Here is a 14,822-nt window from a genome sequence, read left to right on the forward strand (position 1 = left end):
TATTTGTGTATAATAACTAACAACACACACACACACACATGCATGCATGCACCGCACACACACACACACACACACACACACACACACACACACACCAGGGCTAATCAACATGCCGGCTTGTGATGTACATTTTCCTCAAACATTAGTTTTTTGCCACAGACATACAAAATGAGTGGTCAATAATATTACCATAAATACTAATGAGAGAGTGGTTAGACCTCATCCCTATTATATTTTATTTTATTTTATTACGTGGAAAGCTGAGTGGGAAGGCGTGCATTATTATTTCCATGGCCATCTCTGCACATTTGTCTACTTTCTACTTCACTTTCTATATAGTGATTCACTGATTGCTTTGAACAAAGCATTAAAGACAATCAGAAATAAAGCAATAAAGAAAATAATCGCCACATTGACGTCATGTCACACACGGGTTTGTATTACTATACTGTTGGCGACCTCAACACCGCATTGTATACTGGCCCAATCTAATCCTACCTTCAACCTAAACATCCCTAACTCTAAAACTAAAGCCAACCTTGTCTACTGAAACACCTTGTTTTTTTGTGTGTTGTGTTCTTATTTTCAAGTTCTCCCCATTGTGGTTGATTGTTCATCCAATCCCACCCCATGTACACTATACATACGTACAGTATACATACTCTTGTAACTTGCCAACCCAAACTGTTTTGGTCTTGTATTTGGTGTGTACGACCACATGTCAGCTCCGACACGCATGGAGTCACCAGCCGCTTGCTTTCACATGACAGCGAGGGGTTTCACCGGGAGGGTGTTAACACACGCCGAGCAACACACTATCCCTCCTGCCCTCCTTCCGCTCCCTGCTGAACAGAACAGGAACCTGACCAACATGTATGGAGCCTTCGGCTCCCCGCTGAACAGAACAGGAACCTGACCAACATGTATGGAGCCTTCCGCTCCCCGCTGAACAGAACAGGAACCTGACCAACATGTATGGAGCCTTCCGCTCCCTGCTGAACAGAACAGGAACCCGACCAACATGTATGAGCCACCCGGAAGCCCCCCTAACCCTAACCGATACATGCCAAAGCCCCAATCTTTTTCTAACTCTAACTTCCACAAAATAATGTTTCTCCTGGAGCGCCCGCTGGCCTATAGTGGTCCAGGCGCTTGCCACATATATATGCTCTGGCCTGACAGCGTGTTGCGTGTTCGAGTCCCGTTCATGATTTTTCACCTTTTCTGCATATCTCTCCCCTTCTCTCTCTTCCTCTTTCCTGTCCGTCTTGACTGTAACTATCAAATAAAAAGGCACAAAAGCAAAAAACTAATCTTCAAAAAATCTCCAAAATAAATGACGGAACATTTATTTTATGATCCCATTAAGTCGATGTTTGTGATTCTATCGTGTCCCCACAAGCATAGCAATATGTACAGTAATAAGGCCATGCACGCCCAGACACACCCATGCTCCGCACCCACACGCATATGCACACACACACACACACACACACACACACACACACACATGACACAAATACGCTGTGTCGTGGGATGCTGATCAAGTGGTGTTGACTTGCTGTATGTCACAGATCACATCTTCGTTACTTGACACCCTCTCTTTCTGTGCAGTTATTTATGACCTCTGCATAATGTGACATCTCTGACTGGGATGGATCTATGCAGTGATTGAGACCGGCGTTGTTTGTTAACATGTAGCTACCCTATACGGGGGTGAACATTCGGCAAAAACAGCACACCTACAAAGTCACACGCTACTGTATGTGTTGCAATGTGACCCATTTTGTCGAGGAAATTTTGTGTAGAGATAGTATAGTAGTATATTGGAGTGTTTTCCACTTGGGAGTGTTCATTGGTTTGATCTTTCCACTGACTACATTCGTCTTGTGTGGGTCCCAAGAAAAAGCGTTAGTAGTGAAAATAAAGATCTACAAGCTCACATCACATTGTGAGTTTGCAACACACTGAGCTTGTAGATTGGCTCTTTACACAATTCAAATGGTACATTCCTTTTTGGTAAGTTGTCTCCCCAAGTCATGGGGAGACAAATGTTACTTTTGGGTCTCAACTGAAAATGTTTGGGAACCAATGGTATATTATTGTCTCTGTCGGGTGGAAACAAACAAAGAAGTGTTACTTTTCAGGATTCAAATTCAAACATTGCAAAAGCTGAAAACGTGTCGCTTCAAGCGTCTGCTTTTCATGCTTTTGTGTGACTCTGATGTATGACCGAGTGGGACATTAATTTAAAGAAAGAACAAGTGTTTTTTGAGGAAGTTAGAGTTAGAAAAAGATTGGGTCAATAGCACACGTGTGTGCTATTGACCCGAGCATGAATGCATTCTGTCATGTCATTGATTCCCGGCTTTGTTTTCTTCCTCCAGGCGCCTGAAGCTCAGACACAGCTAATTGTGGAGCAGGATGTCATACGGGTCCATCGACGGGGGCACCTTTGGTGGCCGGAATCCATTCGGAGGCCCGACGAGTCGGGGCTACCAGCCAGTAGGTAAATACAGAAACGTTCATACTACGTAGCCTTGTTGCCTGTTGGATCCTGTCCTGTAACTGCCCAATGACTGTGGTTTGTTGCGGTGCATCTTGACACCGCAATTATGATTTCTCAACAGCGCTCTGCGGATTCGTCTATAATTTAGGCCTGCAATTATTGATTATTTTGTTTTTGGTCATTCTATCAATTACTTTTTGATCAATCAAATAACCGATAAGTGTAATTGTTGTATATATTTAAAAATGTAATGTCAGTGAATCAATTCATTCAAAGCGTTATTATACTCGGAGCGATCAGAGCACGTCGCATTGCGCCCCATTGTGGACTTGTAGATCGCAAACAAAACATTTTACCTACATGATGATTTGCCTAAACTAGGGATAGAATATGTATTCATTATTTTATGAAATTATCAATTAGGCCTATCGATTGTTTGTTCTAATCCATTATATCGAGTAACCGTTGCAGCCATATAGCCTACTACTGCGGAGACCTCATTAATGTCACGTACTGTACATGTATACGTTCTTACAGTGAACAGAGAGGGGGAGCGAGGTGAGCAGTCGCTTTAGATCAGTGAAAATCTGCCCCCCGTGGCGGCAGGCTGTGAATGAACTGACTGTCTCCAACCCCCTGGCGAGAGCAATCAGACGGCTCATGACTCTGTAACGATGTGTGTTTGTGTGTGTTTGTGTTCGGCTGCATAATCTAGTGTGTGTGTGTGTGTGTGTGTGTGTGTGTGTGTGTCATCATGTATTCCATGATGATACTGGCGGCACATAAATGAATGCAAAGCCATGACTTCAGCTGTGTCAAGACCTCAGTATGGCGCTCCCCAAACATTTCCAAGGCAATGTAAAATCAATGAAAAAAAAATAATAAAGTAAATAAATAGCATTTTTTTTTTTTTTTTTATATAATTTTGACAATAATGCCATGCGGACACCAGGCAGTGGCACAACGCTTCCCAATTGAATTTGAATTGAAATTAAAATGTCTATATATTTATTTTCTTTTTTTAATGCATTTATTTTCCTATTTCCTGTGTATTATGCTACATGTCGATGCTGGCTACCTACGCATAAATGCAAACCCAGCAGTGCCGTCCCATGTCTGACCTTATGTGCAGCATCAGGTTTGCGCCAGGGTTAAGCTGTGTGAATAGCAGGTTCATTGGCTTGATCTTTCCACTGACTACATTAGTCTTGTAATTGGGTAAGAGGTAAGGCTCGACCCCTGAGGCAGGGCATGTTTTCAACCTCTGCCTGTGCGTGTGTGTGAATGGGAGAGGGAGACATTTAGAGAGAGGGTTAATGCATTAGCGATGTTAACGCTCTTGCCATATGCCAATATGTCACGCCAAAGCACCCTGAATGAGGAGAGGAGGAAAGGAGAGGAGAAGAACAAACATTAATGGCTCTTAGAAGAACTTCCTCCGTTGGCCAGCATGCAAAGAAAGAGTATTCACTTTCATGTGTGTTTGTGCCGCGCTGCGACATACAGAATGTATGTCTCGCGCCGATACCGCTTGACACGCGAGGGGGGTAGTTGGCGTAAGCCATTATATTGCATTTCACAAACACACAGTGAAGGAAGAGGGGATTTGACAGGGGAAAAAAACAAACATCACATAAGCTTTTTGTCTCCACAAACTCCCACATACTGTACTCCTGTGAGGAGTAAAATATGCTCTTTCACTCAAACTGACAAGCCACGCTCCCCCATCCCACCCCGCCACTCTCGCTCCACTCGCTATACCCCTCTATGTGTTTGTATTGTGGGTAGACAGATGGGAGCCTCACTTGTGTGAGAGAGGGGGGCTTTGATCACAGTTGAAGCCTGGGCACAAGCGGCAGTGTTGGGGGTGTGTGTGTGTGTGTGTGTGTGTGTCTGTGTGTGCGTGCGCGTGTGTGTGTGTGTGTGTGTGTGTGTGTGTGTGTGTGTGCAGAGTGTGTGTGTCCGTGCATGTGTGCGCGCGCGCAGAGTAGGAGCCTGTCAGATTTGTGGTGTGTGGCGTCTGTTCCATTGCGCGATCTAAAGAGCAGCTCAGGAAATGATCAAAGCCCAGGTTAAGACTCTATTGGAGCTGTCGGTTAGGTTAAGCTCTCCCTCTCTACTCTCTGGCGAACCTTTCAACCCCCCAACTCAGCATGGCTGCACACCTCCTTTGTCTGAGCATATATTTTATTTTTGGTATAAGCTTTTCCACTACTGCATAATCATAATAAATTCCACATACCAAACGGCCATCACATGCAGGGTAGGTGTTATTTCCTCCACGTTATGAAATTATGGAGGCCAGTGTGTTATTGATTTTGTGCATTTGACTGAGAAATGCTATTTTATGCACTTTACCCGATTCCATAAGATATTATTACCCTCGGCAACATTCTATAGGGTAAACCAAGGCTCCTTTCAACGGTAAATTATAAGCCTCTCTCTTGCTCAAAACTGGGTTTTTGGTCTTGTCATTGCAGCATAGGTATTAACTGATTTAAGCAGTCACAACTGGCCTGAGTCGAAGAGGCTCTCCAGGGTGTGCGCGTGTCAGTACTCAGTGGATGGCTGACTCATCCTGTGTGCATCGATACACAACAGGTGCATATAGACACACCCAGCCCAGAGTGCAGTTAGTTTGACTGATTAAATCAGACTGTGTGTGTCTTGCCTCTCGGCAACAGACAGACTGTGGGTTAGAGGACACGTTTCTTGGTCGGGCACAAACCTTGCATCTTCTCCCCTGTTCAACCTTTTATGATATTATGACAAGAAGATCCCCCCCCCCCCCCTAAATGCGGAAGTCCTGCAATCTCAGATTTGACCACCAGGCGACGGCAGCTTCAATGTTCTACCGCAGTTTTGGAGCCCCCCCCCCCAAAGTAATGGCTTTGGTCATACAAGGTTTCTGCTCGACACCATAACCTGCCTGTGTGACCTAATTGCAGTGATCAGCTGCAGGTGCGCCGGTGAGTTTGCAGAGCAACCCTCCGTGGCGTGTCCCCCGCTGGCAGACAGTGTCTAGACCATGCTCTACTGCCACAGTCATCTTTGTCACTATTCACCCCAAATATATCACTGGCTCTAAAAATGGTTCCCACTGAAAAGACCCACTGTTACCTCTTGAAAACAGTAGGTGTCGAGGGGCATGGTGGCACAGTCAGTAGTGCTGTCGCCTCACAGCTAAGGTACTGGGTTCGATTCCCGCTGAGGATGCTATGGGGGCTGGGGGCGTGTTCCCTCTTCCGCGTCATCAGTGCCCATACCCGAGGCGGGGTTGGCGAAAGGGCCTTAACTGTGTGGAGTTTGCATGTTCTCCCTGTGTCCCCTAGGGTAGGTAGTACCCTCACAAAAAACATGCAGTAATCCTGGTCTCTAAACTACCTCCCCCTGGCCAGCCGGGGCGCCCGATGGAGGGGAAAGGATCTGGTCGGAATAACGTGTTCCTTCCACCCGCTATGTCTGGCCGGGGAAACTCTCCCCTGTCAGGTGAAAAGAAGCAGCTTGGACTCCTCATGCATAGAAGCATGAGGTCAGTCCGCTGCCCCCACCGGAAGTGTAGTGCCCAGGATTACATTAGATAATTGACACTGGGTGAAAAAAATGGGTTGCAAAATCGTGTGATAATACTTTAGTTAAAAAAAGAAAACGGGAGGTGTCGCGTGTAAGGGTGCAGTCTCGCGCATGTTGACTGAAACATTTGCATTCCATTCACTTCCACGCTTTGGGGGGCAGGTACTTTGTGGCAGGTACACCCACGCATCCACTCAAGAGACTTCTTCACATGTTCCCAGGATTGCATTAGCATATTATTAATCTCTCAAGAACAGATACCGAGCTGCGCTACTGAATGCTGAAGGGGCATTCAGCACTTGTATACATTGTTGTTAGTGGGAATGAAAACAGGCGCCCCGCCGGAACAGTGGGGCTGAGGGTGGAACAAACGGGCCAACATCCTGTTATCCACATTCCCCAGAGGTAAATGCAAAGGCCACAAACAGCAGATGGTTTTATCCTTTTTTTGCCGATTAGTTCCCAGATTGGCACATCATGAACTCTATACATTTCATGCACTCACCACAAGAACATGACATCATACACACCTCATACTAAGGACCGCAATGGAAACAAACTTTATGCTTTCCCCCCCCGTTGAATATGGTGGGTCAGATCATCCATCCATCCATCTTCAACCGCGCTTATCCGTAGTCGGGTCACGGGGGCAACAGCTCCACCAGAGTGCTCCAGACTTCCCTCTCAAGAGTAACATTTGTGACAACTATAGTTTGGCCATAATGTAATTTATTTGGGTCTAGTAGGACTATAGTAAATGAAAATAAAGACATCGCTGTACAATTTTGTAAAAGAAAGAAAGACACTCATCTTTTACTTTCTCCAATAACAACATAAAATATGAACCTTGGTTAAAAAAAACCAAGTTGCCATTTAAGTAAACCATGTGAGTTTCTCCAGAATCAGCACCTATTTGATATGGGCGCACTCACTTTTGATTCTAGCTTTTTGGTCTACAAATCCTTGGAGTAAGCCAGTGTAATAACTGATAGAATATTGAACAGCCAAAAAGTAATTGAACGCATATTTGTTATTCTGAAGTGCTTATCACCTAAAAGTGATAGATAACAGTTGACAAAGGATGTTCTGAAAACTTGTTATTTACGACGTCTCAAGTCAAATCTCATGTGACTCAGTCGGTGGGTATCAGCTTACCTGCAACAGGGTAATCCAGACCTCTGTGACATTCTAAAACGGTTTTGTCTCATTGAAAATCTTTGGTCTGAAGCTCTGAACTTGGCTTTAGATTTGTTTGTTTTTTTGTTTTTTTACAACTCACAAGTTTTATGTGGTATTAGTGAACTGGCATTGCCATCAGGCATCCTGGTGGCAGTGAAATTCAACATATATCTTTATGTTATTGACATCTCTGACAATAAAGTATTTCCTTCCCTTATTCTTAATTGTATCCACCCACACTAAGAAATAATTGCTTGCCTCCAGCACAAACAAAGGGGAATCATTTCTGGATAAGGGTCTGGCCAGAGATTAGTCGGTACAAAGCCCCTTTTGTTACATTTAATTACGATTATTGTGCTAGGGAAACATATATTCATGTCTTAAAAGTTTCAGACAAATGAAAGAACATGACAGAACTTTAGGTGATAATTAAAGAAGTTCCTATCCTATCACACAAAGGATTTGGCAGACCCCCTGTAGTAACTTAAAGGGTCAATTTCCTTTTCTGTAAAATAAAACAAGTCTTTGTAGAATATAAGATCTCTGTGCATGCACTCTGAACTTTCTTAAGTATCGAGGAACTTTGCTAGGGAGTGATGGCTGAATCTACCAATGTTTTGTAATAGCCAAATTAACTGCATGGAACACCATTTTGTATAGTAGTATACTGTATACCACTGTTGCCCAGGTGGAGCCTGCAGAACCATTGCAGCTCAAGAAATCACGTCTGGTGCTGGGAGTCTGGTGCAACGCGGTACTCCTGGTGAGAGCAGGAGTGGACCTGGTGAGACACAGGAGGGGCCCGGACAGGAGTCAACCCACAGAGCCTAGTCCCTCCACATGCCAGAATTGTACCTCCCAGTCCCGGCAGAGTAGTTCCGGAGTGGATCCAACGGATTGTGTGGCCCTGGTCTTTCCCTAGTGGGTCTGATCGAGGGTAGCTACTGGGACGTAAGTCGGGACTTGATCACCCCGGCTGGGTCACCCAAGAGGGGTATGATGTTTGTTGTTCGCGAGACCCAAAACCCTGATGACCTTGGGATACATCACTGAGGATAGGTCCTTGGTGCAGGTGCATCCAAGCGATGTATTTTCGTTCTATAGCTTTTTGCCTTTATATTTGCAGTTGTTGTCTCCACCAGGCCGACAGGCTTGGGGAGAGAGTATGTTTTGCACTCCGTCAGTCCGTGTGTCCGTCCGTCCGTTAGTTACCAGCTAATTTCAGGCACCGTTAACCTGGTCGATGCCAAACTTTGCACACACAATCCCTAGATGCCAACGATGAACCTCTGCGCCAAATTTTCCAGAACGGCCTGTTATAGCGCCACCAGGAGGCCGACTTTTGTAAACCAATTTTTTTGCTATTACTCCAGATTTTGTCCAAAAATCTCACAAATTGTTTCACAGTATCTCTCATGTGCTCAAGACGGATCTGTCCGATATTTCATATTCCATCCTAATTGGCTAACATCGGCAAGTTTGCAGGATTGGCCCGTTTTGAACAAAAAGCCTCAAATCATGAACGTGCAATTTACGTGAAATCTTTCACGCACTTTCCTACTAGACTGAGGAATATATCCCACCCTTTGGCTATTGGCCTGTTTTGCAAAACACATTTTTGGAACAAAATGCCTCAAATCGTCCAATTGCCATCAAAGGCACATTGGCACATTGGCACCACCAGGAGGCCACAAACTGACCTGGCCTGGTGGAGTTTTCTTTCAGTTTGTTCATCAGTAATGCAATAGACATGAATAGTAATGGTAGACATGAATAGTAATGGTAGACATAAATGCTCGTGGTTTGGACAGTATGGAATTGACGGTAGGTGTAGGTGCTGGGTATGAGTTTTTTTATATTGATCGACTCGACTTTGATACTGGTTTCTGAACAATACTTTGTTTGATGTCAATTTGATAAAAATTGATTTTAACAAATTGCATTACAAGTTATTGCACATTAGACCTTAACATGAAACCTTCACTATAAACTATGCATCAAGTTAAATTGAAGCAAACATTCAGGATAAGCAGGGATTTTATATAAACAGCATTATGCTAACAGGCTTTCTGCCTCACTGAGTCACTGCCAAGCATTGCCTCACAGGCAAATTGTAAAAAAAAGAAGAAAAAAATATCTATTTTAAACCTTTCCCCCCCAACAAGATAACATATTGAACAACATCTAATAAGTTATTAATACTTTAATACAGCCTTACTGTGAGAAAGCAAAAGTTAATGGAAACGTCAGTTCTATTTCATTCTTCCTGACTGCCAGGGGCAGTGCTTAACAGTGCCTCTGGCAGTCATCCAGAATGTATACAACCGTAGTTAGAACTCTTGTTCTTTGCTCCCCACCCCAGCCACGGAGCTCCACCACGCACCATTGTGTGAACGCAGTGGATGCACCTGGCAAATGTGGCTACTCAAATCTTTTTTCTTTTTTTTTTTTCTTTCTTTCTTTCTGATTGTTATTTTTGTAAGGTTATCAGGGTTGGACACTGCAGAACAAACATTATGTGATAATAATAATTCATAATTCATAATAATAATGTTACTATCCCAGCATTTCCCAATAAGTAGCTAAGATTTAGTTTTTTTTTCCTATACAAAACATTTGAGGAAACCTCTGCAATTGATGCACAAATTCAGAAAATATCTAAGAATCCACACAATCATGCCTATTTTGTCTTACACAGAAAGTATTGACTAATTTCGGTCTAATTACAACTGAGCAGGATGCTAAATGTTAGTGTATCTGCTGGGCAGAGCTCTAAATTGAAGTAAATTGTTACAGCTTAACATGTTTCTGCCAAATTCCAACAACAGTTATGGCTATTGTTTTGATTCATCCTTTAGTTCTAGAAAGTTTTTGTGCCCTATAGTGCTCTATATTGACAAGTTTGTGCACAGTTCGGGTGGCCAAGTCATAGACTGCTGAACTGCCGTTTTCGCCTGTGCGTTGTGGCCGTGATACATCACTGACTTTACCTCTGCGTTTACAACCACGCACAGCTTTACTTTCCCACAGCAGAGCCAGCTTTTGCAGTTTCCCTTTCTGTGATGCAAATATGGAGCGATTGCAGTGAGTACGGAAAAAACACGGCCAGTGGCCAAAGACACGTCACTGTCTGCCTTCGTTCAAAATGTATGCTTTGTGTGTGTGTCGAACTCGGACACACGATATTCACAGAGAAACAACTGCCATGCCTTTCTGCCTGTCTCTCCCCTAACACGCACCAATTAGTTACAAACACATTTACCCTAATGTTAATTGAATAATCACAGGCGATCTAACGGTTAGTTAATGATCCCACGCTTGCAGCAGGGTCTCGGATCATTGCTATGGATCCCTGTTTTCAAAATGTGTTTCCACACCACTACAGCATGATGGACTTGAGAGAGGAAATCGCCGAAAAGAGATCCCTCTATGTACAGCGACTGGGGGGGTGATATTAGCTCCCAGCCAAGACCCAGCCCACAACAGCCCTGCCAATCGGGCTCAGCCCTATTGGCTCAGCCCTATTGGCACGGTACAGTAGGTTGCGTGTTGGTCTGGCAAGTGGGAGTCTCGGGTTCAATCCCCGCTTTGTGCAATGCTACATTAGCTTTAGCTCACACTAGCTATCTTTCTCGAGAAACGGAAATATTTGAAACTTCAGAAATCAGCACAACGGACAGCGGTTTAGTTTTCGATTAAAGAGCCATATAGAAGATCCATATAATGCGATATAAAATCTGTATATTATATGTCAATCGCAGACAACATAGATAGCTATTAATAAACGCATACATACAGTACTGTACGTTTTTAGCAGACAATGTTAACAGTGGCCTACATAATCTGTTAATTGGTTTCATGTAGCCTACATGTTTGAAAATATTCTACAAATCCTGTTCATTGTCTCTAACAATGTTAAATAATACAGCAACTGGAGGTTATTCATAAGACATGGAATGAGAACATGACATTGGTGGTCTATGTTCAACGGCAAGATAAACATTTGCTGCTATTGCTATTTGAGCAAACTTGAGTATATTTGAGGGAGCAATGCCCTCTTATGTTAACCTGACTCCGCCAGATGGGGTCGGTATTGAGGTCACAATAAAAATGATGCAAGCATCTTCCATCTGACAGAGTCAGGTTACTCTTACTTATGAATTTGAACGCATACATTTTCAGGAGCAATAACCTTGGCAAAGATCGACATGCATTAAAATAAACTTAACGTGAGAAAGTGCATATCTTTCCACATAGAATACAAAGAGTCACAACGAGAGATCATACACAAACAATTATACATGTACAATACTATATTTTGTCTTATACTCGCAGTGACATGCAGTGTGTTCTGAGCTAGCTCAGCAACATTAATGTATGTGCCTTTTAAATTGACATATTCTGTTCAAGATCAGATGAGAATATGCTAATTTATAGAATTTTAATTTGAGATTAAATGTACATTTCTCTTTGGTTTGATGCACTTTCCCTGCTGGTGCAAATCGTTTCATGAATGGATGCACAATATGTTTCCAAATAAAGTTCTGGGCGTCCGGCCGTCCGCTGTCAGCCCCTGGACACCGACAGCTGTCAGTGGAGAGAGCCCAGCACAGCAGCCATGTGCTGGTCCAGTGGAGAGAACACTGTGGAATGCCAGGCAGCTCATAATACATTATACCATACAGTTGTCCCCTCTCCTGCTCTGGTTGCTTAAAAGATATGCATGCACAAATGTGTTGATTTGAACTGATGTCCAAATGGACCATTATGCGTCTGTAACTCATTTGGTTCTATTTTTATACTTTCAGGTGTACTTTTGTTCCAATTTGTGGTACAGTTAAATGAGCATATAGTGTAGATTGGGGTATATTTGGTTCTTCCTATAACCCTCTTGGAGTTACAGACCCATAGGGGTCCAGTATCATGTCTTGTGAACGCTGACAGCAGGCAATTCTAGAATATTTGTCAAATCAGTCAACAAATGTAATTATGTCATTTTTAGGAATTTATAATCATAAGATAAGTGTTGTGCCACACACAGAAGGATTCACACCCCACACTTACATTTCAAATTGCAACCTTTGATTGACTGTTACTTGGACACAAGGCAACAGAAATTGTAATGACTGTCTTAAATCTGCTCAGAATTATATGTTACAGAATTATATTATGTTACTGACTAACTTGTTTGTCGTAGTAGTGAGTGATGACAGCATGCATGCCACCCCCTCTATGGCCTTTCCTCTCTCATAATCATAAATGCCTAAGACATAATTTTATCACAATCCTTTATTATAGAACCCATTGTCCCTTTTTAAATGTGCGGCCCCAAAAATTGCCATTGCATGGTTGATACAGAAAGAAAGATGGAGCGAGAGAGAGAGAAACAGACAATGAAAGTGTTTGAGAAAGATATGGATGAAGAGAGAAGATGATGTACAAGTGCTAATCACATAGCACGCTACTCTTTCATATGGCTAGACATTTGACTGCATAAATCAGTATTATCATTAAGGCATGCCTCCTGGTGGAGATATGTGCTCTACTGAGCACACCTTCAGTGTAATGACTCCATTTGTCATACCTACGGTCGGTATCTGACTTATGTGAAAAGGTCATGATTTACGTCAATTCTGCATCGTGCCAAGTAATGTGGGCAGCTTGATATTTTTAGTGTTTTATCCTACACATTTGAAAGTAACTTGAGTCTCATGAATCATGATGGCATGGCAACACTGCATGTGTAAAGCAGAAACCAATGTTTGCTTCAAAAAATATCTCCCTTATCCAAACAGTAATTGGAGGTGATTATCCTTGTAGAATGTACAGTACAACATAGGAACATATACAGAAAGTATGGAATGCTGACTTACTGTTTGCAAATGTTCCCCCTCACACTGAGCAGAATAAGTGAAAATTGTGGGGAAATAATCATCTGAAAAGAAAAATGCCTGACAAATTGTAGTATCTGAACAGCATGGTGCATTCAAAGTGCATAGAAACTGGGGCGAGCTTTTCATGATAGTGATTTAATGCGGTTCTGCATTTTTGCTGTGCTTTCTGGCTGTGAGGGGCGTGATAGCACACTAAACAGAGCGGAACGCCTCCAGACAGGGGTGTGTGTGTGTGTGTGTGTGTGTGTGTGTGTGTGTGTGTGTGTGTGTGTGTGTGCGTGTGCGTGTGCGTGCATGTGCGCAGGGAGGGGTAGTGCAAAGCCCTCTTCAGTCAACTCAAGGTGAATCTTTTATGAATGTGTTGATTTTCTCACTCTGCTGTCCATTGTCTTTGAGACTTGCTAGAAATAGCACGGTTTGTGCGGGTTTAGCAAATTTGTTAAACGGAAAAGAGCCGGTTTCTATATAGTGTATATTGGGTGTGATTCTTTCAGGAGCTGTGTGCCCTGTATCCATCGATCGAGCCACCCATCAGTATTCAAAGGCGTGAAAACTGTCACCAAACTGTTTATACACTGCCTCAGCTGCCTGTTCATTCCTCCAAGACAAACCCAGACACTAAAACTCCACATATCTTTTCTTTTTTTTTAATGAACTGCTGAGTCCCTAAATTGTATATTTTGTGAACCTTCTGTACCCCCCCACCCTATCCCTTTCGATTCAGCTCAGAAAGACATACGGTGACCTCAGGGATAATGAGATGGGAGCTCTTGATTAAGTTCCTCTCTGATTTGAGAGTATAATTGAACATGTTGCAGAACGCGCATTTGTGCTATCGACAAGTGTCTCGGTGGGGGCAAGATGTTAATTCGTCCCCGGTGTGCTGCAGAGGGATTCTCACTCATTACTGATGGAGAAATTGGGGCATTTTGTATCGGTTATTCAGCAGTTCTGAAAAACCTGTGGTAGCTGCTGATTGCATCTATAAGCAGTTTGCTGGGATTTAACCTTAGGAATAGTAAAATATATGCTAAGTGATTTTCTCGTCTCAGCTTTCTTATAACCCCTCCCTCCGCTTTCATTCGTGTCCCTTATCTCATATGTCATCAGTCTTCAGTCGCTCCCGGTATGTCACCCTTGTTGTAGCCTTGCTACCTGACTGTATGGCAGTTTGTAGGGCGGAGAGCCAGGGCTCAGGGCCAGGAGTCCAAGACCAAGTTGTTGCGACACAGGTGACACCTGAATAATGGCTATGTCAAATACACTCCTCTGACTTCATAGCAGCGAGACAGAATATAGAAGAGAGCAAAGGAGGATAAGAATGTGGGAGGCGAATGGGGGATGTGGAGATCGAATTTTGAGGCAAAAAGTGTTTTTCTCTGAAGCAGTTGTGCATAGTATATTAGTCCTGTTCTGAAGTGGAAAGGCAGAGTGGGTTCTGAGGCGGCCGTGCATGGAAGGAAAGTCTACATGTTTATGCCAGAGTGCTATGTGAAGTGTGTTGATGTGACACAAGAGTGCTTAGAGAGCAGGTGTGGGTGTTTAATGTGATAATTGAGGCGAGAGCTGTGCCGAATGCAAGTGGTGCAATGATTGAAGAGGTTCAGAAGTGAAGCACTTGGTCGCGTCAGCACCAGAAGGAAGTGGCGTTACTGAAGTTATGACTC

General features: G+C 43.3%; 1 protein-coding gene across 1 annotated transcript in view; it reads left to right on the forward strand.

The window, feature by feature from the left end:
* The window catches only part of tsnare1 (T-SNARE Domain Containing 1), a 121,799-nt gene that overhangs the window by 22,907 nt on the left and 84,070 nt on the right, over window positions 1-14,822 (forward strand). Inside the window, exon 2 of the mRNA XM_080767205.1 lies at window positions 2,388-2,509. Within this exon, the coding sequence (XP_080623331.1) occupies window positions 2,425-2,509 (85 nt within the window). The 5' untranslated portion in view covers window positions 2,388-2,424. The remainder of the gene's footprint in view (window positions 1-2,387; window positions 2,510-14,822) is intronic.

This window comes from Protomyctophum bolini, assembly GCF_963924005.1.
Source record: "Protomyctophum bolini genome assembly, chromosome: 7".
Classification (NCBI taxonomy): Eukaryota; Metazoa; Chordata; class Actinopteri; order Myctophiformes; family Myctophidae; genus Protomyctophum; species Protomyctophum bolini.